The 26423-nt window shown below is 44.7% G+C and overlaps 1 protein-coding gene across 7 annotated transcripts in view; it reads right to left on the bottom strand.

Moving 5' to 3' along the window:
• The window catches only part of abi1a (abl-interactor 1a), a 40843-nt gene that overhangs the window by 10384 nt on the left and 4036 nt on the right, over positions 1–26423 (bottom strand). For 5 of the 7 annotated variants that reach the window (XM_079291993.1, XM_079291995.1, XM_079291998.1 and 2 more), the window contains exons 2-7: positions 20310–20477; positions 8352–8528; positions 5569–5583; positions 4877–4980; positions 4238–4387; positions 951–1051 (exon numbers count right to left, since the gene is read on the bottom strand). In XM_079291993.1, the coding sequence (XP_079148119.1) occupies positions 951–1051; positions 4238–4387; positions 4877–4980; positions 5569–5583; positions 8352–8528; positions 20310–20477 (715 nt within the window). The remainder of the gene's footprint in view (positions 1–950; positions 1052–4237; positions 4388–4876; positions 4981–5568; positions 5584–8351; positions 8529–20309; positions 20478–26423) is intronic. The other 2 variants (XM_079291994.1, XM_079291997.1) reach the window with 1 other exon arrangement.

Raw genomic sequence — 26423 nt, 5'->3', positions numbered from 1 at the left:
TTTAAAGCAGAGGTCCGGACAGAGTCGGTCCTCGGCCGCTCTCCTGCACCTCGACTCAGTTACACAACACACTTCTACTTCATTAGGGAACCCCTTGGGAGGCCTTTTCAACTTGGAGACAATGTCAGAGCTGTGCTTAGTTCCGTGCTGCCGGCCTGATCCCCGGCGCCGAGCTACAAAAAGCTGCTCCATAAACCGAAAATAGTTCTTGTTCAGCTCAAAACAAGTCAAAGCGCAGTGGTGTCTGAGGCGTGTGCGTGGTGTAACGCAGCGGCCTGACTGTTCCACTGTAGAGCAGCAGGCCCAAAGCGGCGTGGCCTATTCACACAGTAGAATAGAGAATCAGATGTGCTTAGAACACAATGGGCACTCTTAATCCCCGTCTGGTAAACATGGGCTTTGTGTGTAGCGTGGCCTCACTATCTGCACATGCATGTTACATTTACAACGTGTCAAGCAACGCCCATCATTGGAACATTCATGTGTATTGTATTTAAATTTGTACACGAAAGGCATGTAGTAGTATGAAGTGTTATGCAGCAGCTACTCTGTCTACTGCACCGAAGGAAACCCTCTCACAGGTAGGAGCACTGTGCAAACAGCGCAGTCGCTTTCTCATCATTTCCTGTCAATGTTTAAAGAACGTTATCTCATTTCACACCGGGCGAACACACCAGACTTCCAAGTGCAAGAAACTGATTTTGTTTTGGATTATAAATCGATATTTGTTCTTTTTATATACTCAAGCCACTTTTTGGAGCATGGGAAAGAGTACCACAGATCTTCGGCGGGTTGGCGGCGCTGTAAATCAGGGTGGGGCAGGATCTATTACAGGTTTAAAATAAAGAAAATGCCTGAAGCTGTTCCACTGCATTCCTGCCCTCATCCAATATCAGTAAGGAGAGAGGCTGGTTACAGTCACTGCATGATGTGCAGCTAGCAAAGCTCACCTGGTCCAGAGTTGGGGATGGAGGGCGTAGGCACAGCGATGGGAATGCCAATGCTGCTGCCGCCGCTGTTCTCCCGGCTGCTGCTACCCCCGCTGCTTCCACTGAGGGAGGGGGGGGGGAAGAGAGCGAGAGAGGGCGTCGTTTTATTCAGGGCGACCTGCTCACACTTCATGGCAGGTAACACTGCAGATATATGGACTCTGCTGCATCTGTGCTCATGTTTAATGTAGAATTATCAGACCGTAATCCATTTCATTATCATGATATGAGAGATTTCATGTACAAATGTTTTCTGGTCTAAACAGCTGCACTACAGTAGACACAGTCATAGTTAAGTAGCATGATAAACATTAAACTTGGCCATTATATCCACAAAAGTATTAACTGTTTACAAATAAACTCCTCCCCCCTGTGAGGATATACGACATGAGAATGTAACATGCATGTCAGCTGTGCAGCGGCCTGTCTAAGCGCTGTTCACCCTGTTTGACCCCGGGGCTCGCAGATCAATGCCCCTAAACTAAATCCCCCCTCTCTCGCTCTCTCAGCCTGTCCTTGATCCTCGTCTCAGCTCCAGCCCCACCTCACCCTTTCATCCCCTTTTCTCCCCCCCCCCCAACCCACCAGTCCTTCTCCCTACCTCTCACCCCTAACCATCCATCGGCCTCTTTCCTCTCAACCTCCGTCTCCTCCGATTCCTTCCATCCCTCTGAACCCGCTCCCAACCTCACCTCCCCCCACATATCTTGATCTCCCCCCCATCATCCCCGTCTCCCCCCCTCCCCCTCTCTGATCCATGTCAGTGGAGCCCCGGGGCTCTCTGGACACAAACAGCAGGGGTTGCCCCCCTGAAGGATGTTGGTGGCGGTGGGAGCTAAGTGTCTCTGGGCATAAAGGCTAAACAATGTCACTTCGTACCCCCGCCCCCCCCCCCCCTGCCCTCTTCTGCATGTTTTGGATTAATCCTTTCTAATCCCCCTATAACTTTGCAGCTCCTTTGCCAACCCATTTATCTCCTCCCCGGCTTTTGCTTTGTTTCAAAGCGCTCGCTGTGATATAAAAGCACTCGGCTCCATCTTCTCCACCTTCCTGCCCGCATTGCCTGGCTCATTCAGCCTCCACTCAAAACAGTCAGCCGTTTATAAATCGCCCATCTGTAACACGCAGCGAGGCTTTTCAAAAGTTCCAGCTCACTCGCTCACAAAAAAACAAATCCCAATGGAGGCCAATGGAGAGAGAAAATAAACACTTTTCTCTGTGTAAGGAACCAAAAAGAGTTTGAGCTAAGCCATCGTGACGCGATGGCTAGACATGGGTGGGAAAAATAGACTGAGCCACATATCGATAATATATCGATATCATGATACGACGCCAGACATCTAAGATCTTGGATATCGTAATATGACACAAGTGTCTTTTTCTGGTTTTAAAGGCTGCATTACAGTTCACTGATGCCATTTTCTGAACCAGATGGTTCTAGCTGTATTATTATTTGCCTACATCCACATTGCAGCTGATTATTCAGTCAAAATATCATGTTTGTTTAAAATGAACAAACATTGAAGTGGACGAGTAGATAGTAGTTGAGGGAGAACAGCTGGCACAATAAAAAAAAAATTAGTTTAAAGACTTTATTGTATTTTGATTCCACATTCAGCATCCTAAATGCATCCTGTTTAGTTTGGATAGTCGAAGCAGGAATCCTGTGATCTTCCCCCACAGGAAGATGGAAGATAACAACAGCAGATATTGGATTCAGGCCTCAGTCGAGCACGGCAGAGACCGATGAGCTGAAGAAGCACAGTCGACTTTAAGCCTGCGTAAACAAATAGTGATGCCACAGCAATATCGGTCAGTTAAAGGCACATCAGAGCGGCTGTAAACCACAGGCCGGTAAGTCCTGGACTTTGGTTTGAGTTGATAAAGCAGAAGAAGAAGTTCTGCGTGAACGAGCCTCTTCGTGCAAACACACACGAGCGAGAGAGAGAAGTTGGTTTCCGCAGAAGGGAAAATAAAATACTTGTGTGATATTTATGAGCATCACAGTCAGCATCACAGGCTTTTTAGCTAATGAGGTGACTTCTCTCGCTCGTAACTCAGATTTGATGAAAGAGAGTTCTGGGTAACAATCCTTGAGAGCCGTGTTCCAGGGTTTCCATGCTGCAGGGTTTTTTTTTCAGCACTTCATAATCAGAGGCTTTTACAGATATTAATATCAAAGTGATTCAGGCTGCAGCAACAAATCCCCTGCCAAACACTACATGCTGGATTTAGTGTGGAGGAGAGGAGGAAGAGGTGAGAAGATGATCAAAACAGCTGAACTAAGAGGAGATTAGAACTCTACGACACAGAGGGGAACATGGTTTGGAGATGCTTTTCTCACATGACAGTACACACTTAGTGCTCCGTTTAAAAGGTGAAGCTGGAGCACTAATTCCACTCGCATCCAAAAATGGATGAAATAAATATGACGTACCGGTCTTGCTCGCTGTTAAAAGCTTTGTAGAGTTTATTAATAAAGTGATATTTTACCCATAAAGTTTGTTGTATAACTTTAGATCTATAACTTCATCAATACTGACTCCACATTATAACATCTTTAACTGTAAGCTGTTGCGTCTTAAAGTTGTTTATATGCGACATTTTCTACACATCACGTCCTTATTGGTTTCTGCTCCCACTTTGGTTTGTATACTGTAAAGTACTTGTGTTGTTGTGTATTCAAAGTACTTTGCAGTGTTGCTACTTTGTAGTTCCGTGGAGGTATACTGTCATTTTATCTCTCTACACTGTAATCTACTTCTTCTGTCTACTCTGTACTTGCTGCTCATTTCATTTATTGACTTTTATTTCATATAATTGAACTTGACTTGACTTAAGTAGTGTGTGTGTGTGCGTGCGTGTTTTGATCTGCTGCTGTAGCTAATCGATATACACGTGTCCACATTTTCCTGCGAAGAACGTCCCAGTTTGTCGAGCAAGTAATTATTTTCCATTGTCGACTAATTTATTATCTATTTTTCTGATTAACGGGTGAATCGTTTGGTCTGTAAAATGTTTAAAAATAGAAGTTAATTACGTTAAAGCTCCCAAAGCTCAGCATGGCACCTTGTTGTTGTTTGTCTCACATAACAAAGATATTTAATTATCAACGATATGAAACAGAGAAAATAGTGACACATAAATCAATTATCAAGAGTCTATTATTAACCTGCAGAGCTGCTCTGGTGTGTGTGTGTGTGTGTGTGTGTGTGTGTGTGTGTGTGAGAGAGACTCTTCTCATCTACCTGTGTGTGCGTTGCCTCTGGTTGAGCGACGCCGTGCGTCCGGGGCTCTGCTGGCCGTGCTGGGCGCCGAGGCGGGCGGGGCTGGTCATGTAGTCGTTGGGCACCGTGGGCGGCTTCACCGGCTCCAGGGTCTTGTAGGACGTGTTGCGTCTGCAGCGGCCGGAGACGGAAAGGCAAGTCAATATTAAATCATGGACAGGACCGATCAGTGCAAATCCTACTGTCAAAACAGCGAGGCCGCGTTCACGAGAGCGTTGTAAATCCTATCGGTTTACTCAGCTGGAGGCTCCAGGCTGCATCACCGTTTGAATTAATATCTGATTAATGTCGGCGACTGCTGCTGCGCGTCAGACGACACTAACAGATACAAAGTTCCCAGACTTTTCTTTTGCCTGGATTCAGTTTTGTCATTTCAAATGTGAAATGACGTCCTGGGGCCTCCTGTTAGCTCAGTGGGTTGTGTTTGTTCACCAAACATTTATTCATTAAAAAAAGAACTCTATCTAAAATATGATTAAATGTGACATTTACTTTCACTGCATGCTCTTGTATCGCCCCCATGAGAGCTCTGATTTTCTTTCTCTCATTCAATGTTTCTCAATGAGAGGATTAGTTTTCTTTTCAAACAGAAATCTTTACCCGAGCGTGCCGCGCCCTGACATGGGAGGGCTCGGCGGCTTCTGCGTCGGCGGATTGGTCCTCGATAGTGTTCCTCCTCTGACTGACTGATTGTTTCCATGTTGCTGTGGTTAGAAGAAGAAGGAGGAACACTTTCAATAAACAAATTACTTCACACACGTCAAATGTTATAGGCTGCCCAGATGACGACAGAGAGGTTTATTTCTGTTGCTAATATTTGAACAGTTATGCAACGCCTCCCCAGCTCATGTTCAACTTGCCGAATGCAGGTTACAAACCTCTGGGTTGCTCCAACAAGGCTTCTTGCAAAACAAGCACGTAACCACCGAAAAAAACCAGATAACTTAAAAGCTTTGAACACCTGGATTTAAAGTATTGCGAATTCCGCATAACCGTTGAGTAAAAAAATCAGGATATGGAGCGCATGCTTTGTCTGGGGAGCCTATAAGGATGGACTACAGCACATTTATGGACAACTACACGTGTAGAGTAAGGGACAACATACACAGTTGGTAAATTGACGAGGAGGGTGCACTTATACTAAGAGGACTACAGCACAAGTCTGTTAATGGGAATAACGTGGGAAAGGACAATAATAATGACACGCACAGGGGTTTGCTTTGAAAGGGAGTTGGACGAATCTATCAATAATACATCATGGTAAAATGGGTCATGTGACAAACCAGACTTACCTTGGCTTTTAGCCACTTATGAAGGCGAAGCAAGAAAAAAAAAGAGAGAGAGGGAGAGACAGAAAGAAGGCATGTCAAAATGGCCATAAACGGATCAGAAGAAGTCAAAGTACAAGCGAGCAGGAGGAAAATGATTCCTCTTTGTATTTACACTGAGTAAACATTCAGTAAGACCCGGGCAGGTCAGCGGTTACGAGTCATTCTAGCAGAGGAAACCACTGTGGCTGCAGACCGACAGCACCACACCCAGTGCCACGGTCGGACTGGAGGGAAGTCATAGGAGGAGACGACACGGATAATGTCTTTGTGCATCAAAAAGCTGCCGCATACAAATGTTTTTTAAGTCCACTGAGCATGTATTCGATTCTTTTTTGGGAGAGTTTGGCGATGACTGCATTACTGGCAACGATAAAAACCACCTTTGTACCGATGTCAAAGGGAATACAGAGCCAACAGAAGCAGTGAGAAGGGATTGACAACTGCAGAGTCAAGTGGCTCATCTATAATGCAGCTTCCCCAGTGGCCTTTGCAGAAAGCATTGTAGCTTCTCACAAGTCCATAAGACTTGATAAAATCATTAGAAAAACAGAAAAACACCTTCAGTGCAGCTGTGAATGGTACATTTCACATTCAAATTTCACTCACCCGAGGTTATCAGCGCTAGACGAGATTCACTTTACAATCTAGGTCACGCAAAGGCCCACGACTGCCTTCCCTTATCTTCATGGCTAATGCCGTATCTCTGTTTATTTCTGCACAAACCAGACCGGCAGTGTGGGAAACGTTTTGGGCAACGTCCCGAGTTGAATAATGGAACCGACGGGTTCAGATTAAGGTCATTATCAAGTCCTAAAAACCGGAGCAGTGCAGCCTGTCAGGGCTGGGTGAGTCTGTCCACCATCAGTAGGAAAGACTTCCCGAGTTTATTATGGTAGTCGCCAAGGACACATCCCGAAAAATATCGTCCAAAGAAGATGACACACACGTTGGGGCAAACTGTTCCAGCTGGTATTGATATGATGCTCAGAGAAGAATCTGTTTATCTACGCGTGAGGCCGTAAAAACCAGTTCAGGCCGATGCACACAGTCGGGCACATGTGGCGGGTTTCACAGGTAACCGGCGGCAATAGACATGATTTACACTCCAATAAAGTATTGATTGTGGTCAGTAAGTAAACCGTGGCTATAGATATTCTGTACAAGCCGGGCATCTGACAGCGGCCATCACCGGATACTATATGAATAAATATGGAGCATTGATGTCGAGTATTGATTGGCTCTTTGGGCTGTGACATGCATAGATGGGAGGTGAGTGATGCAGGAGCGTATGTGTGTGTGTGTGTTCCCCATCACATTCACCACGTAAATGCTGCATTCATAAAGACATTTTAAAGAGAATATAAACTGAGATTAGGCCAAGAGTAATATGTAATGTTCCTAAAATAGATGCATCGAACACTCTCAAAGCAGCCATGAATCACTGTGGTTTCAGTAATTTGAGACTTTTGTTCAATGACGTCGTGCTCTCCTAATTTGGAGAGAGTAAAGTCAGACGAGCGGATGATTCACACGGGCCTCACTGTGGTTTAGGGTTAGATAGAGCCGGGTGTCAATTAGCTTAGCTTAGCATTAAGACTGAAAGCAGGGGGAAACAGCTAGCCAGGCTCTATACAAAGTTTCTAAATCTGCCTAAAGTTCACTAATTTATACCAAGAAACAATAACAGCACATGTATGAGACGCAACGTGTTAATAACTTTGTCTTTATGCTAGGTTAAGCTAACAGCCTCTAGCTTCATATTCATCATCTCAAACTTGGAAAGAAAGTGAATTCGCGATCCAAAAATGTAGAACTCTTAATTCAATAATAATGAAACACGTCCAGACTATTGGACTGGTCACCGGCGTGGGAAATGCATCCAAATAAAATCTTCCACTCCCCATTAGCCATGACGGAAGTGTCCAACGTAATTCCCTAAACTGAGAGCGACCCAATGGCTTTCATCCTGCTTTATCAAGGCCTGTAACGCTATGATGGCGGGCCTCTAATCCAATACGTCTGAAAGCTGCAATTGATTGGCTGATTGATGGGGCAGAGGATGCTCGCAAGGGGGGATTGCAAAAAAGCCTCCGGCCGTCAGGAAATGATGTCATTACCGCCCCTGTCGGGACGACCCAGTGACCCTTATAGTGACCCCCCCCCCCCCCCCCCCCAGTGATGGCAGAGAGGGAGTGAACATGTCACACTTGGATCACATGAAAACCAGCTCCTCTCCCGCCTTTCAGATCGTAGCGACGTGAAAATAAACTACAAATCTAATTGGAACAAAATCATTCCAGAGAAACTGGAGAACGAGATTACCAGGGCAGTCCGAGGCCGAAGTGTCTTTAAAAAACGTCTCACAAACTCTCTGAGAATAGAGCTGTTTTTCCTGAACGCGATATGATGTAATCGCTTTTTTAGTTCATCTCCACCCCCAACCCGTTCCCACCAACCCACACTGAAGCATATTCCTGTCGGGTCAGAAGGGGTGCTTTTCTGAAGATGAAAGAGAACGCACAAGAGATGGAGTGTGAGCCAGAAAAACAAGTCAAAGTGGGAGAGAGCGAGACAAGAGAGGGAGGGAGATAGGAATACCTCTGGCAAGAAAGAGAGGAGGGGGAGGGGAAGAAAACTTGATATCGTGGAAGAACAGAAGCAGAGAAACTAATTGAGGGTTGAGAAAGCTGATCAGGGGGAGCAGATCTAAATGAGGGAAAAATCCCCCAAAAATCAGGACTCACCTTAACGCCGTGGCCGACGTCATCCAGTACGTTGTAGTCAACGGGCTTCCTGATGTACCTGACAGGCCGCTCCATGTTAGCCGGCGCTATGATCTTATGGGTCCTCGCGGTGTTCTTGTTGGTGGTCAGGATCCCGATCTCCCGCCGGGCCACCTTCTCTTTGTGGATGTCCACTGTCTGTAAAAGACAAGGAGACAGGAGAGAGAGGGTGAGATCGATGGAACAGAGACGTACGGACCCCTGGGACACAATGAACTCGTCATACAGCAGCTTTGGTTTAATCAAATTAAGGTTTAATTAAATCACGAGGCTGCGCTTTTCATCACCAAGCTTGTAATCTTTTTACGACAGCCAGTGCACACTCATAAAATCGATTGCGCTGGAGACCGGGGCCTGAACGGAATAATAACCCGAGTGTGTCCATCTGGACGTTTGCAACAACGCTGACCCCCTGAATCTAGATTATGAAGTATAATTAATTCAGCAAATTACTAAGGTTATTAAATACACAACAAAAGATCGTGATGAGATGGAATTAAAAGTGCTGAAATGTGATTGAAGTGTGGCACTGCATTCATATTCAGTCTATTGTGTCTCTTCCCTTTGCAACATTCATGGGCCAAATTGTGATGAGTTATTTATGAGTGTTTTCCACCAATTGCACCAATGTTCCATGAATTAGCCTGTCCCTTTTATAAAAAAACAATTCATTTTAAGATGCATAAGGAAAACCTTGCATACAGCTGGCTCCAATTAGCACAAATAACTGAACCCAGAAATACGGCTTCCCTTCTTCATACCCTGCAAGGTGCATGTCTGCAGCCAGGGTTTAATCAGAAAGAACATTGAGGCTTGAACGAGGCAGCAGTTTCTCAATCTTAATATTTTAATTGTATGGTCCATAAAATGTCAGAAATTCATGAAACATTGCCCCCACAAACCGGGTGGACAAACTCATTTTCAACCCTTTTTCCAGCGCGATGCTATGTGACAGGCGTTGAAGTAAATATATAATAAGTACGGTAAAATCAAGAGGGATGTGGACAATTACAATTTATTGACTTGTACAATTACTATGCTCTCCTCAAACCGTCTTGCTGGTATTTTCAATCACCAACTCTGGTTTGGTCAGAATAAACCCTTAAACTACCTTGTTGATCATTGTGAAACACACTTCATTGTTGTTTAAATGGCTTGTTTTGTCTGACTAACAATTCCAGGACCAGAAATATTCAATTCACACTTCTATAAGAAAAGCAATAAATCCACATAATTAAGAAGATGGAACCCAAAAATGATTCACAGTTTTGCGTAATCAACGACTAGTTTTCTGCCAGTTGAACATGAACCATCACGTTCAAACACGGCCAATCTCCTCCAGATCTGAGCACCATCGCACATTTCCATTCCCTGAGCCGGGAGGAGTCCAGGAGCAGCTGCCCTTCCTCTGATAGATGAAAGGCTGCAATGTCTGCTGAGGGCAGAGCAGTAAAACGATGGTCTCTCATGGGGGGGACCAGCCCCAACAGAGGATTCCTTTCATGCCACAGGGATCTGGAGCTGGACTGAGCCCCCTCTCTGTTTCACTGTACGGTCGATTTGAGTATCACTCATCCCAGAGTTGAGGGAGTCAACAACACTGGTGGACTCGTGTGTAGTCCAGTACAGTGCTCTGGACATCATCAAGTGTAATTTTAAAACCCGAGAGCTGACGAGCCAGTGCAGAGTGATGCTAAGCAGACATCACTTCTTACCAGACGGCAACCTCCGGTTCTGTGAAGTGAAACCTTAACCTTAACCTTGCATTCTCTCTACTGAACAGTAGGGGGCGACTCCTCCGGTTGCAGAAAGAAGTCAGATTGTATAGAAGTCTATGAGAATCAATTTTTTATAACAGGAAAAGTTGCTCATACATAATTGCTCCCGCAGAGACTTCTCCATACAAAGAGGAAACATCCGCTCTGTTCCAATGCTTTGTTGTGTCTGTTTGAATTAAAGGGGGATGGCGCAGCGTCTAATACAGTCATCTTTTCTAACCTGAGCTGGCCTGCCAGAACATGAGAGGCTCTTAATATAAAAAAAAGAACTGCGTGACAAAGTCTTCCCCATGAGGCGAACAAACCGATGCACAAATATTCCATTTTAGCAACACTTCAAACTCCAGCGTGTTGCGCCTCCACTGCGACTGGATTCAAGCTAATAGTGTGACTCCACACACAGCTCAGAGACAACGGTCATGAATAACGATCGTCTGGAAACAACTGGGCCAAAATGTAATCAGTCTTTTTGCCTTCCATTTGCATGGGTACAGTGATGTTATGATGGACCCAAGCAGACGAAGGAGTAAAGGAGGATTAGGGAGAATAGCTCAGTCCGTCTAAGTCTGGTTTTACTTCCAAAATACGGCTTTATCCTTATTTCACCTCACTGTGAATCCAACACACCGTCCTCTCCTAAGGCTCTTTCCCACTGGACAAAGAAAACTAACTTACACCCACAAACATCTGGCTTTTGTCTTTAGTGGGAACGGTTACAAATACACCCTTAATTTACAGAGTTGGATGTGAAAAGAAACAGTTATACACACACTCCTCAAAGCTACAAGACTCCATTGACAGAAAGTCATTTTACCTCGATCATTGTGAAACACACAACAAAATAAAACTCATTAAAACCGTCTTTGTTAGTCTTTCCACTGTTCCAACGACCACAAACCCTGGTGTGAGAGTTTAGAGGAACCCGATTAAGTAATAAAAAAACACCGTAACATTTACACTGTTTACTAACCCTGTTTTCCGGTGCATTTGTTCTTGTTACATAACCACCAAAAAAAGTCATAATTGTCTTCTGGCAACCTATACATGCACGAGTGGCAATGGGAAAGGAGTCTATCCTCCATTTTAAAACATGCATATGTGCTAATATTGGTGGGAAAAGGCTATTAGAGACCTTGTAAAATCATGGGACATTGTTATCATTAGATATCACGATGAAGAAGCAGTTTTCAGCCAAAACTCATAAAAGAGGAAAAGTCCCATCACAAACCACCAATAGAAACTCCTCCTAAACGAGAGAACTGGTGTTGAAATATTGCATCTAAATTGGGAAAGCATCTGTTCTTGTCGGAGCACATTCCCCTTATCAGAGAGCAGCCTGTGGACCAACATCATCGCAGCTGGTGAAAAAAGGGGGGAAGTGAGAAGGCGGCGTGGTGTGAGGTAATGTCCTTCCTGTACGCTGAGAGAATAGCCGTGCTGTAACAGAGCGGCCTGAAGATGATCTCAGAGGGGTGAATTCAAAGACCGTAAATGGACCCGACACAAGAATGCAAAGGTCTCAGTCGAAAAGAGTCTTCTGGCTCGACTCCTTTTCGACTGACCGGGTGTGGAGCTCCAATAGCTCCCTTGAATGCTTCCTCTGACTTTTCAACTGGCACTGAAAGGTGTTTACTTGACGGTGGATGATTCACATGTGTTGTTCAACCACCTTCACCCATATGTTTGAGGCCTTGTGGGTGTTTCTCCCAGAACGCTGAGCAGTTCTGGCTCTGGTGTTTGGCTTCCCCGCCGGATTTAAAGGGCCTCCTCTTTCCGTTCAATTCTTCCTCTGCATCCTTTTCCCCACATTCCTTTAATTCCACCCGATTCTCCCCACACCCAGGGAGGACTCGGCCACCTATAGGACTTCTGTGAGGACTTAGGTCACACATCGGAACTGCTGCCAACACCATCATCGTCATCCTCGCATCCAAGCCAGACAGACAAACTACATCCAGTCCAGACCACTTTGGACTGAAGGGGTTCTTCCCATTTTTTGGGATACGAGTGAGTCAGCGCAGCGGTTGTTGCCACGGGGAGAGATTCTTGTTGTGTTGTCAGCAGCAACAAGTGGCTAAATATTTGTGATTTATTTCTTGTTGCCATTTCGGTTACGGCTGCACTTAGAAAGCCTGCAGCTCCAAAGCGGGACGCGAGGTCGGCCATTGTTAATGTTCCAACTCCAACACCCAGGAGTCTGATGACGTCACTCGACGAATCACCGACACGGGCGGTCTGGGATCGGTACTAAGAGACCACACAGATGATGACAAAAGAGCTGGTATTGTCAGCGAATTCCTCGGCTGCACATCTCAAATCCATGACGTGTTCTTCGAATTGTCTTCCGATAGATTTGGTGCAGGAGGAAATGTCGTCCATCCCGTCTGACTGGAAGAAGCATTTCAGTAATTCAGAATTAAGTGTAACGGAGAACAGAGTGCAGGTGATTTTTTTTTATGTGTTGCATCCGGCACCAAGGTATTGAATGAGAATTCGATTCTTCCCACAGTGGACTAACTTGAACCAGCCTCTCCTCGTCACACCGATTAACACTACAGGGTGAAGTATTTGGAGAGCAGGTCACACGAGTGCGTCCATAAATCTCTCCGCCCGGTTGCACGGCCAATCAAAGGCAGGAATGTCGAAGTCTTATGCAAACGTAACTTGACAACTCCCTCCCCCCCCCCCCCCAAGATAAACACACAGCGTTCTGGAGGGTGAGGTAAGAAGAGACTACACATAAGAAAACATGTTGGTAGACTTTGATATGGACTTGAGACAGCCGGTTTCACTTCGACAGATGTTGGAGAAAAGACACCAAAAAGGAGCCTTTTCAGCATTTTGGCAGACTGGCCGCCGGATGATATCCTCAATAAAATGCCAGCTATGCACAAACGCACAGACAAACAAAGAAAAGCTGCCCAGCATGTACTGTAGGGAGCTCACACACAACAACAAAAGCCTGCTAGGAGACAAAAACACCCTACATACCAATGTGTCTGTGTGGCTAACCAGACCAGACCAATGTGCTAATGCTTAATGATAACAGTTTGAGTGCAGATGGCGTGAAGAAATGTGTCAGTGAGGCGTCTCCTTCCTGCTCCTCTGAGACCCTGAGTACTCTCTCTCCAAGAACATTAAGACATTTTTTAACTGCCGCATAATATCATAAAGCAGAGCTACACATAATTATGAAATAAGACGTGCCACGAGGTCTTATTGAAGACTGAGTCTTTAACAGCTGTCCAGGAATTGGAAATCCTTGTTCTGCAGGATTACGAGGAGATAATAACTGCGAAGAACACGTCTGTTAAACACATTTCAACCTCAGTTTCAGGCTCACTGTGCGAGAGGATTTATCTCAACGGTCGGGGGCCGTGAACAGGTGAAGACAGCCTGATGAGGACTATTATCGTTACAGGAAAAGAAAAGTATCTTTCTCTGCAAATCCCTGCGTCACGCTCGCACTGTTACCCACGTTCACCCCGGGGAAGCAGGTTTGAACAATGTGTGATGCTCAATGTGTTCAGTTATTTTATGATGAAGTGCTGAAGTGCATAAGTAGACAGGCGTAGAGCTTTAGGATGTGATCATCGTCATTGAGACATCTTGTGGTGTTGTTGCATTAATGTGTAATCCTCCTTTTGGTGCATCTCTGAATTGGACTTCTGACTCACTGTTTAGTAAAGGTAACAAAAAGACGACGAAATGTGTTTGTAGACGGATTTATAGTCTTGTTTGCTTAAATTTTGATAACACTGTTCCTGATTCAAATCGTGATTTTGCCAATTTTTGACCATGTTATGTAGGCCATGTACAGATGCCTTTGCTTGGACAACATTAAAGGCACATGAATGTCCCTAAAACACTTTTTTTTCATGGATGTAAACAAAAGAGATAACATGTGAACCAGTGAGCTTCAGAGATGCTGTTCGGCAGATTTTGTTTCCTTTGGACAGAGCTCTTTCCCGTGTTTGTGCTAAGCTACGCTAGTTAGTTTCATATTTAACAGTCTTCTTCTATCATCTCGTGACTCCTCAGGTTGATCTTGTGACCCCATCCCTCAGAAACCACTGCTCCAAGACACTGAGATTTGAACCGGTGAACTTCCGGTCACATGCCTGTTTAACAGTCTCTTGGTCGTCTGTCTTCTTCTTCTTCTTCTTACCGTGTTCGGCCTCATCCGTAGGAGCAGTGCAATCCAACCCTCCCACCGGCTGCACTGAGCCAAAACGGCTGTCGCAGCAGAGCGAACGCCTCCTTTGTCCGGTTCGGTTTCTCAGCGTGACTACAGCCAGCACATCTGAAGGCCTTCATCTGCGGAGTCATACAGTTGTCCAAAGGCCCTCCTGTTTGGGCCGTTAGTGCAGCACGGAGCATGACGGAGCGTCCATCCACACTCGGAGCATAAACGGGAGGGCAAGCGCCCGGTGGGGAGCTCTCCGTTTGGCAGCTTCTTGTTAAAACAACCCGTGTGTGGTATGACGGAGCCAGAAGAAGAGGTTGTGTGAGGATTTGAAGTGTGAAACCTTGGAGGGATTGTCTCTCCCAGCAAAGGGAAACAAAACAAAGTAAAGATACACATATGGAAACACCTCGGCTGTCTTTTGTCAATCTGGCTTTTTTGGGTTCCTCTGTGAGAGGAGTGTTCCCTAATCAGCCTTGTCTTATACAGAGCGGTTCAATAATTGCCTACAGGATCCTTAAACAGGGGGAGGAACTGCAGAACAGAGGTGCAATGATTACATGTAATCGCAGCGCGTTGTTAAGTGGGAGAGACTGCACTAGTAATAAGGCTCTACAGTGGGGAAGAGGAAGAGGGCGGAGAAGGAAGAGCAGGAGAGGAAGTGAGACGCCGAGCAGGAGGAGCTGATGAGTCACTGAACAACATCAGTCACCCGTCATTTCACATTTAACCTCTATTCGCGCAGAGCGGAGGCTTGATAGCCGGGCGTGTGATGCAACGCTTCACATCCAGTCACACAGAAACACAGCCCGCAGGAAAGTCAGGAATCGACAGACAAATCAACAACAATTTAATCTAATAAAACGGATATTTGCTGGTTGCAGCTTTTCAAACCTGGAGATCTGCATTTTTTTTCCCTCTTTGAGTTCTGGACTTTTTTGTTTTTTGTTGACTTAAATTTAGGTCTTCTGGGAAATTGTGATGAGCATTTGTCACTTTATTATGACATTTATGTATAACTTGAAAGAAAACATTAAAAGAAAGCTTAAAATATGATTAAAAAAAATTATGTTTTGTTGAAGTACAAGTACATTGAGATTTTAGATGCTCTTGAAAGACTCTGCCACACACACACTCCACTGAAAACAGAAAGAGGCATGAAGACAAATATCCAACAGTGAAAAAAGAAAATACAGACAAACTCCGCATGGAGCTCTGCATTTCACAGCCAGGTGAGTGGGAGAGACCACCAGTAGAGGCAGGAGAGAGCGCAAAATGCACAGCAAGCAGTGGGATCACCAGGAAACACGGAAACACGAGAACACGCGCACACACACACACACACACACCTTCATTTCCTGTTTGGATGAGGGCCATTCTTCCTCGACGGGAGGTCAAAAAGCCACCACTGCAGCACACAGACGCAACCGTAAGCCTTTGCATGAGTGTGTGTTCTCTCTCTTACACACTCACACACACACAAACAAAATAGCTGCAGAGCGTAACGGCATGTGACTGTGCATCCGAGGGAATAAGGACTGGGATGAAAAAAGTAACCAAAACAATGAAATGCGCGCCGCGCTGAGAGCACAAATACAAACAGGGCCTGACTCGTGATCAGATAACAATATTGTTTAACTGTGTTAACAGCATCTCAGTGAGAGACACACACACCGCTGTGGGAACCAGCAGAGTACAGTAGACGTGTCAGCTGCTTCCTGCATCCAGCCTGCTGCTGCATCACGGTGGTCACTGGGTTCAATCAGCACACCGGCCAAGCTCCAAATGTAAGTGCAAGCCATCTACCATCACTGTACGACAACGCAGCACTAAAGGAACAGAGAGTTGAACAATTCATTTTAAACAAATCACACTCACAGTAGTTTTATCACCACTGTAAACTGCTCTTTAAGATATGGACACTCACATGTGCACTTCATTAATTAACAGAGTGGTTAGTTTGTGGTATAATTTTTAAATAAATACATCTTTTAAAATAAAAAGGAAGAAATCCCTCTAAATTTCTTGCATTTGATCCTTGCACTAAAATAAATGTTTGCATTTAGTTTCTATCATATTTTACTGATGCTGGGTATTCGTTATGATGGTTTATTGTCTTTCAATGGAATCATATCACGATGAAATCATGCATCAAATATCATGATACGTGATTGAATTGTCTAAATTAATCATAAAAGGCAAAATATTTCAAATTTCTCCGAAATTCTGACAATTTTGCACTTAAGTTCTTAATTACATGAGAAAATACTTCGTACTTTTCATTTGTTAAGTATTTAATGCAGAGACAGATGTGATTAGACTATTTATGTATTCATTAAATCCCCAGAAAACATCGTGATATATATTGTTATGAAGATATGAAATTACTTATATTGTGCTTAAAGATTTTGGCCATATCACCAGCACCAGCTAAAGACTCAGTTCCCCTCAGCTGCTGCCTGAGCTTGACTCAGTATTTCCTCCCTGACTAACATGTTGCTGTGAGACAGATACGGAAACATTGGTCATTCGTGCTATGAATGTTCCAGTCACAGATTTCACTCTGAAACCAGGGGAAGAGAGCGGTGATGAAAATAGCTTCGACCGGATGCAAACAAACATCTAAAATGCATCGCCGGCTGTTTTGAGGTCACACGTCTTCATGCTCAATTCATCAGTCATGATTTCATCGTTGTTTTGTGGTCGTATTTGAACTGTGTTTCACGGTATTAACTGAACTTAAAATGCTTGTTAGCTCTACCTTTATTCCTCTCAGGGGAATAAAAGTACCGTCAGTTTATTTTCACTTTTCTATAAATATCTTCAGCGGATCAAACCGTGACCGCTGTGTGGTGCATCAGGCTGAACTGTGAGCTGAAGTATTGTTTGTTTCCTCTTTGCATGCACAAACAATGAGTTTATGTTGTTGTACCTCTCCCTGTTGTTCTGAACGCCCTTCATTTTAAGTGTGTCAGAGTTTCTCCAAACAAAGTTGCTTTTATTCCATTGTTATGTCTCAGCACTTACACTCCCCTCACCAAACGGTGTACCGGTACTTGTTTTTATGGCAACAATGGCAAGTTCAGATCAGATTATATCTCACGTGCAGCGTCTCCATACAACTTGAATATCAACAATCAGGACAGAGGAGCTGCAGCTTGAACATTGGCTGTTTGTGCACGAACCCCCCAACACACACACACACACACTCTATCCTCCCTCTCTTTCCTCTCTTTTCGGGTATCACAGAGAGGTTCTCAATGTGGGGCTTTTTCTTCCGCGGGGCAGACAAAGCGCTCCCTGTTCGCAGCCTCTTAGCAGCCACTTCACACGCAGCACAAGGTGGAAGCCCCGCAGGCTACGCTACTTTCCCATCAGCCCTTTCTGCCTCACTGCTGCGGAGAGACCCCGGCTTGTGGATGACGGCAGGGGAGGTGACACACAAACAAATACCTGTCAACACACACACACACAAACATTTGTGCATCTGTCACTCCGCAGTCCGCGCACACACACACGTTTGGCTATGAAGTGATACTGCAGCCCGACGTACACTGAATATCAATAAGCAGCATACTTAATAAACACCATGCGCAGATTCAAACACATTAGAATTCGAGCACATAAGTTTCTACCGGCCTCTTGATTAGTGTTTAGACTATTTCTTCTACATGTTTCTGTCTTTAAAGACGATTCATCATTCAAACTGCATTGGTTCCAACTTCTACAATGGGACGATCATCCTGCTAGTTTTCTCTTCTTTACATCATTGTAATTTGAATATTTTTGGGACCCGTTCGTTTTGTCTAAACGAGTAATTGGGTCCCAGTGGGCTCTGGGAAAACATTTGTATGGATCCAAAAAGTATTCACGGAGGAATTGGTTGCAGCCTTACAGGTGTTTGAATATTAACAGAGGCCTAAAATATTGCAGCAGCTGAAGTTATTAAATTGGACTGCAGCGTGTTTATTTTCGGTGTCTCGAGGATAAAAGGAGTCGCGCTCGTGTTTCACTTGTTATTCACCTGAGAAGACTTCCTTTCCACTGTTAAAACAACGTAGACTATATATAAATATATATATTTCAAGCAGCAGGCTCCATTACACATTCAGCAGAATGCAACGCTAAGGGCGACGTGATAATGATCCACCTCTGAACCGGACAGTGGAGGGCAATAAAACACACCCACGTCCTGCAGAGCTCACAGCTCTGCTTCTTTATTACTAAAGCACGTTAGGAACTCTCCTCTTGCTGTTTAAACCAGAAAGAAAACGGCTCGACGGAGATGAAGACGGACATTAGGCATTCAGCGTTTGCTAACTTATTAAGGCAAAGCTGCTAAATCATTCAAGTTATGCAAATTAGAGAAAGATGAGAAAGATTGAAGGAGAAGAAAATGTGCTCGTAGATTAACTTCACTTTTTTTGCATTTTTCTTTTAAACAAAAAAAGAAAGAGGAAAACATTTATTTGCTGACCATCAGCGTGTCTAGTTCATATTCAACATGGCTGCACACAAAGTACACAAACTGGGGCTTAAATATAGCAGAGGAAGGAGACGGTGATGCAGACAGAAGTCAAACAATGTGAGCTGATATAAAAATGAATGATCTCAACTAAAGCACCATGTCCTCCTCCCTCTCAGACGCTTCTCAGACGTGGCCCTGAGACAGAGACAGAGACAGAGAGGGACCTTGGTGACTGTCGGCTCAATGCTTCAGTCAGGATATTGACTCAAAACCTGAAGGAGCAATAAGACGCCTTTCTTCTCTGTGTGTGTCTCTCTCCCCCTCTCTCTCTCTCCCTCCCTCTGAAGCCCCCTCTCTCCCCCCCCCTCCCTGAAGCCCTCAAGTCCTCTTTCCTTCCATTCGACTGAGAATCTGACCTTCACTGTGTCCAGAAGGAATTTCTGTGTCTCTCAGTGAAGCACCGTCAGAGGACAAACACAGATAGCGAACACGGGAAAGACAAAACCAAAGAGGACCTACTCCCTCCATTCCATCAGAGATCACTCCATCACCGCATAAAGAATGTTTACAACCAGAAACTTTGACTTTACAAGTCTGTATTGAACCACGATGAGAACGAGCTCCAGGTTTGTAGTCGTCCACTTCTAATCTACGAGATGCCACGTGGCTGCAGCTCTTTGTTTGATTTGTCTGAGCTCTTAATGCCTTCATTGGATGAGCGGATGGATTTACCTGCACATGGCAGGAGTCCTCATGCTATACAAAGAAAAAGGTTCGGGGAGGAAAAACCTGATGAATGACCTGATGGGTTCACCGTAAAACTAAAATAATAGCCCGGGCTTATATTCGCATCAATCACTGAACTCAACAGGCCTTTATTATTAACGAGTCTTTATGGGACAGGTCTTTAATTCCTTTTCCTTTGCTCAGCAAAGATACTATTAACATCCTTATCATGAAATGGTTTATTTAATCCAGTATTATTCAACTTCCAAATGTGTGGATCTGGTATTTGTGTCCATCAAATAAGCCGAGGAATTAACAGAATAAGAACTAAATTATCTTTTAAATACCAGATATTACTATACTATACCAGACAGATATGTAACCACGGCCCTCTGTGTGTTTGTGCTGCTCAGTAATGAGTATTACAGACCAATAATTACAAGTTTAGAGTGATTGTGCGCGATGTTTTTTAATGTTTGTACGTCTCCTAAGTCGACAAGAGCATAAAGGAAGAGGCAAACAGAGCGGCAGTCATTTCGCCGAACACACAGCCAGTCAGACACTTGTGCAAGACCGATACCGAATACCGACCAATAAAAAGGAACCATGGAGACTACAGAAGGCCTCGTACTGTGTTTGAAAATAACAGAGTCTGTGTGAAAGTGAGAGGAGAAGTGGGAAGTGTGGGGCACCAGTCTTCACAGCTGTATGGTCTGTGGTGTGTGTGTGTGTGTGTGTGTGTGTGTGTGCGCGTTTCTGACCTGGGAGATGTGGTTGATGGAGGACTCCATGCGCCGCAGCTGCGAGGCCTGGATGTCCAGCAGCTGCAGCACATTGTTGGCTAAGGCATTGATCTGGTAGGCCACGCTGGCCAGGGACTGGGTGGTATAGGCTTTGGTCTCCTCCAGAGCTTTCCTCTTGTCCTGGGCCTGTGCACGAAAAGGGATTAGAGAAAGGAAAATAAATAAATAAAAGAGATTGAATGGGGACCCAGTTACGTTATTATCGCATAACATTCGCATTTATCTTCTATCCAGGTCAGGTTTGTGGTGGATTCGAGCCAACAGAGCAGCCACGGCATCCGTTTCCCACCCCAACTCTCACTCCCCAGACACCACGCTCTCTCTGGGGGGATGTGAGATGATGCAACTCATCCTGCAGCAGCCATGCTGGAGGCTCTGGGAACAGAGCGAGAAGAGCTAACTACAGCTCTTAACAAAGAAAACCTGGCTAGCTTGGTAGAATTTAACATACTTAGATATTAATCAAAATATTGTTGTTTTTACTGACAAAGTATCATTTTGCAAGTGACAATTTTGGCTGAAAAGTTTCTGTTCATTGCTAGTACACTAAACACATTACTTTTGTAGCACCTAGCTATGTTTGCTTGGTCACAAATGACAAATGCTAACAGCTCACTGCACTAGCGACAAAAATAAGATGTATATTTAGCCAAAGTGTGGCGAAAATATAAGTAAACATATTGTACATCTTAATAGATAGAGTGGAAGTGGATTGAAAAGTCCGGTCCTTGTCGTTACTATTATGAAAAGTATGGCTCACGTTTTCTACAATGCTTTAAGCTAACGTAGCTAGAAACTGAGGGGCATCTTTTTAAGTCCTACAGTTAGTAACTGTTTAATACTCAAAACATGAGTTTTGTTGGACTAATCTTTTATGTATTTAGTAGAAGCTAACATTAGTATCAAAGGCAATAAGTAGTTTCGACAATAAATAAGCTTGCTGGCTAGTTAGCTTAGTTAGTTTGTTAGCTTTGCTAGGCAGCTAACTAGCCAGCAGGTTGATTTCTAACACAAGTACAGTACTTGGTGCTTCTGATGAATGATTAATACTTAAAACATTTGGTGGATTATTTCTTAAATGTATTCAGTAGAAGCTCATATAGCATTAGCAACAAAAACACAGAGTGGCTGGTTTCATTCATTAGCCTGCTGGCTAATAAGCAGGCTAATATGGCCAAAAACAAAGTGTTTTTAAGGTTGACTGAGCTGACACAAGCTTCACCCCATAATGCTTTGAGACTTACTAATGCGGCAGTTTGGTTTTCTTGCACCATATTAGTGTGAGAGGACAACAACACACTGACAGTTACAAGAAGTGGCTAAACCAGAAAAACTGTGGTAATGAGGCCCACCGCACATCAAACAGGCCGAGCCAAACTGAGCCATCGCGTCTGATCTCTGCGGGCTCTTCCCAACGCTGCTTGCTAATAAAGTGGAGCCCAAAGAGCGCTGCCTGGAGGGGCCACACTGAGCTTTGATAACAGGCTGCCGTAGCAGGGGGTAGGTGCTGGTGGAGGAGATGATTACTGGTAGTAGTGGTTAGAGGGCTAAACAGAAGAACATTTGGCCGTATGAAGAAGAGAGGAAAGCGGACGGACACGACGAGAAACAACCGTGTCACTGTGTGTCTCATTGCTCATTCGAGCGCGCAACTAATCCCGAAGCAATCCGTACGGCTAAAAGCTCCTGACCCCGCAGGGCTGCTGTGCCGGTTCGCCTCGGAGATGACAGCGTTTAGACGAGTTTCTTTTAGCGGCAATCAGAGCAGCAGATGTGTTGCGCGATAACAGCCTGAGGAAGGAGGAGAGATTCCTCCAGTGGGCTCGGAGCAAAAGGCCATCCTGCTGAGAGCACATTCACTCGTGTGCACACGCAGACACCTACTAGTGACACTGCAATACGCAGCGTGGTAGATGGAGCAACAGCTGCAGGAAAATGTATGAAACAAAACAAACAAACAGCTTTATATGCATCACGGCCATTTCTAAATAGCAACGGGATGCAGTTTTTACCCAAACAGATTACTGGACAACATACGCCTGCCTGTGCAGAACTGCTGGCCTACATATCAAGCTGCATATGAGATTGTGTTTATGTTGCTGAAAACTACTACAATTGTTCAGCATTAGAATATTATTCCTCCCTCTGAATCTATTTGAAATCCTAGAAAATGTAATTGTAGAACAATTATAAGGGCCACAAATTTCAGTTGACCTCAGCGTCTGCTGATTCAGCTTCAACCAGTCGCTTTTTACTGCTGGTGCATCCTTTAACTTGGTTTTGTCAATATCTTGCAGACACCATTGACACAGCAGCTACTGCACACAAACTGTAACGTGTAGAGAAAAAGTAATTTGCAAACCACATTCATTTGCAGAAACTCTGAACGTAAACATACGTTTGCAATGCAAATTACCACATTTCAATACTAAGAAACTGCACAATTGACTTGTTTTTGTCCATATCTTGCAGCTGTAAAAGCGCATTGACAAAACAGCACCATTGATGCTTTCGGCGCACAAATGCTTATTTGTGATGTGTACAGAAATACTAATTCACGTCCTGCATGTCTTACAAACACATTCATTCAAGGTGGTCCTTGCCTCCACACAAAGAACAACATGTGATGTCGTTTAGTCCAACTTCTTCAATGGCTGCAATTGATGTTTTTCAAATGTGTCCAATCCTTTTTCAAACCCATCATGCATTCTGTGTGAATAGTTTGTTATCTATAAAATAGACGGACTGTCTTTTATTTTGAGTCAAAAATGACACTGTGTCATATAAAATTTGCTAACACCAGTTTCAAATGTGAAGCTGTTAAACTAGGCCACCAAAGACTATTCAGTCATCCCCACCACTAAAGTTAGTTTTTCCCCAGTGACTGCAGCCACAATGAATCACATTTAATTAGTCAGGAAAGCAGACGCAGTGAATGGAAAAGCCCGACGGCTTCCTTTCCTGGTTCACACAAGGTTAAATCTTAAGCCTCGTGTTGATCATACAAAGTGTAACTCTTCATATCCAGAGTTCAGTCTGCACGATCAGTTGCACGTTTTCTTAAAGAGTCGACATGTTAAAAAATAAACACGCTTTCTGGACAAACTGATCCGAACTGCACGAGCCGCCAGAGACATGACGCGAGGTCAGCGGTGGGAGTCGGGAGGATGGAGGAGACACTCGGTTGCATCGCCTCCGGCGGCGTCTTAGTGCCGTCTGCTCCAGTTAAAGCCCCAGTCGTCCTTTCACTCGTTCACACATCACAAATCCTCAAACTAACCCGATTTGTTGTTCAATTACCCGAGAATCTTTGCTCCCTATGACATCCATTGTCAGCCTGGATCTTCAAACAAACAGTGCTTGAGACACTCGCCAAGAGCAGGGGGGGGGGACGGGGGACGGACGACGACAACAAAATGAGTGCTTGCTCAGTACAAAAAAAAGGTAAATAACAGCGCTGGAGAGCTTGAGTGTAGTGTACCATAGCGGGAGAGGGAACGAGGTGGGAGCTCCCAGAGAGCCTCGGTGCCCCGGGGGCACTTTATCTCATACTTCTGAGCTGAGTAATGACAGAAAGACACCGCAGAACATCCAGGCAGCATTAGACAGGCTGTCAGCACCTCAGCTGGGTTAAAAAAGGGAGTACAGAGGAATGCACGGGCCGTGTACACAAAGTCAAAATGTAGCTGTGGGAGCTGAGGGAAGACAAGGTAATCACACGGCCGCTTGACTAACGGCAAAGATACCAGGCCAGCGTGGAAATGTTTGACTGCAGACGCTGGAAGGAAGCGTGGATGTGACGTTGGGGAGCTAGAAGGGAGTGGCAGTAAACGGGTTTGCTTTGTTGCATGGGAACCTTTTGAAGCGCTGAATTGCAATTCACTCAGTCACCAATCCAGTCTGGCAAGATAACGGCCAACAACCGCAAGTGAAATGCAAATATGTTTTTTTCTTTCCTAAACAAAGTGGTGCATCGAGTCTCAAACCACAGAAGGGAATCGGCATTTTCATACTTAAAGTTCTCTTGTATCGAAGTCAATTGTTTGTTTGTTTTTTGGTTAAATGCTTGAAATAAGATCTGTGGTTAACACAAGCTTTAACATCTTCTTCCACAACATGGTTTGTTTGCAGCCTACCATTCCTCTGATGGCTGCATTAAAAGTGGTGTTTATTTGTGAAGTTTATCTTGCTGGAAGTATCATTAACGTCTTATTTTCTGCCGTTATCCAAGACCCGATGGGACAATCTCGTTGGCTTTATGTCGAGGGGAAACGGGGCGATGCTAACTTCCGGTGTCGGCTGAAGGAGAAGTCCAGGCTTCCTCAGAGGAGATGCCTCTCCGCCCAGAAGCTGGAGCACAAACAGCAAAACGGAGAGAATGAGTTTTCCTCCCGACTCTCTGACATGACTAAGAGAAGATCTGAGGAAGTGAGACATCAAAACTCTCTGAATCATCCCTCCAAAGTTTGGAACATGACAAACCTCCAGCCTCTTTACTCAGGGATTAAAAGAAAAGAGTTCAACCGTGTGTGAACATTTGATAATGTAACAACATCACGCAGGGTTTCTACTGTGCTGGGTTTGTACAGTTGACGAGCACATTTGCGTTCATGTGCTCCCACTCGTCCGCAGGGGAAATGCTCTCGGTACAAAAAAACAAAAAAGCGTTGAGGAATGTTTGGAATCCTTCAACATGTAATAGGTCTCCAAAGTGTTGCTGGAGAGCTACAGCGTCAGCAGCGCACGGAGGAATAAAAACAAACATGCTGTAACGGAGCAGCCGAGGATTCATTTTCCCTGTGAGACTGACAGGTCGGGTTAGAACGGGAGGGGAACGTCGCGGTACCCAACGCGGTCCGGAGCAGAACGAGAGTAAATCCAGCAGGAAGGTCTCACATGGCACCTCGTATCGACCGCTGCAGACCGGACAGCGTGAGATAAGGGAGGCGGGGGAGGCAGGGGAGAGCCGCTGCTTTATGGGTCGTTGCATTGAAGTGGCTGTCTGACGCCGACTGAGGAATTAAGTGGAGAACCGATAAACGTGAGATTAGAAGGACACGTTTAGGATCTGATGGAGTGGAACTCCAGCTACTTCTTGGTCACTTAGAGCCATAGAACACTGTGATATATTAAATAAAACCCAATGGTGACTCATCTATTACTGCAATGTGATCAGACACGATCACACGGAAGGACAAAGACCAGCATCAGTCATCCCGCGTCTCGTTCCCTTTATTTGGTTCATGATGACGCTGGCATTTTACTCACCAGCTGACATACGCTGGTGAGAACAATACTGATTGGGGTTCACTATGACGGGTAGTTAGGTGTTAGTACACGCCTCATCTTATATCCTTAAATTTAAGGGATCCTGACCAAAAAAACGTTTGTTCATGTCATCCGTTTATGTTAGAAATAATACAACATGAATATATCAAATGTTCAGTATCGGTTAGATGCTGACAAAGACTAAAACATGAGAATAACATCCAGGTTGACAAACACCAGAGTCTCTCTTTAACAGTACAGTTATCACAACCAGTGCTTTCACACTTTGTCAAAACATATTGATCTTAAAAAACATAACCGACGTCTCATCAACAACGTATTCAGGAAGCATCCAAACTGTTCAAAATGAAACGTATGGCCGACACAAAGCCACCTGTGGAGACGGCCGAGGTGGTGAAAGTGACTCTGGGACGTGCGGCGAATCAGGAGAAACCTTCAACCCTTCCTCCGGCGAACTCTCAGCGGCACGCACCGTGAATTCATAATCCCTCCGGGGCAGATGGAGGCCGGCTGAAAGGCCGCGAGGTCTACCTAACCTTGAAGAACCGTCAGCGCAGAATTAAAAGTTCCTTCAGCGGGTCAGAGAGGAGACACGAAGAGGAAGTCGGTGCATGGAGGAAACTAATTGACCTTTCTGGAGCGACTCGTTCAGTGGTCGCTGCTCTGTACCTGAAACAACACACTGAACTGATAAATAAACACAAACATGAATCTATTTTTCAGTGTTTCTTCACCAGCAGGATGTGAGTTTGGGTGGATTACTCGCACGATTCTACACGAAGA

This window comes from Melanostigma gelatinosum (genome assembly GCF_949748355.1).
Source record: "Melanostigma gelatinosum genome assembly, chromosome: 20".
NCBI lineage: Eukaryota > Metazoa > Chordata > Actinopteri > Perciformes > Zoarcidae > Melanostigma > Melanostigma gelatinosum.
The sequence above is the reverse complement of the archived record's forward strand: the minus strand, read 5'-3'. Positions and strand labels throughout refer to the sequence as shown.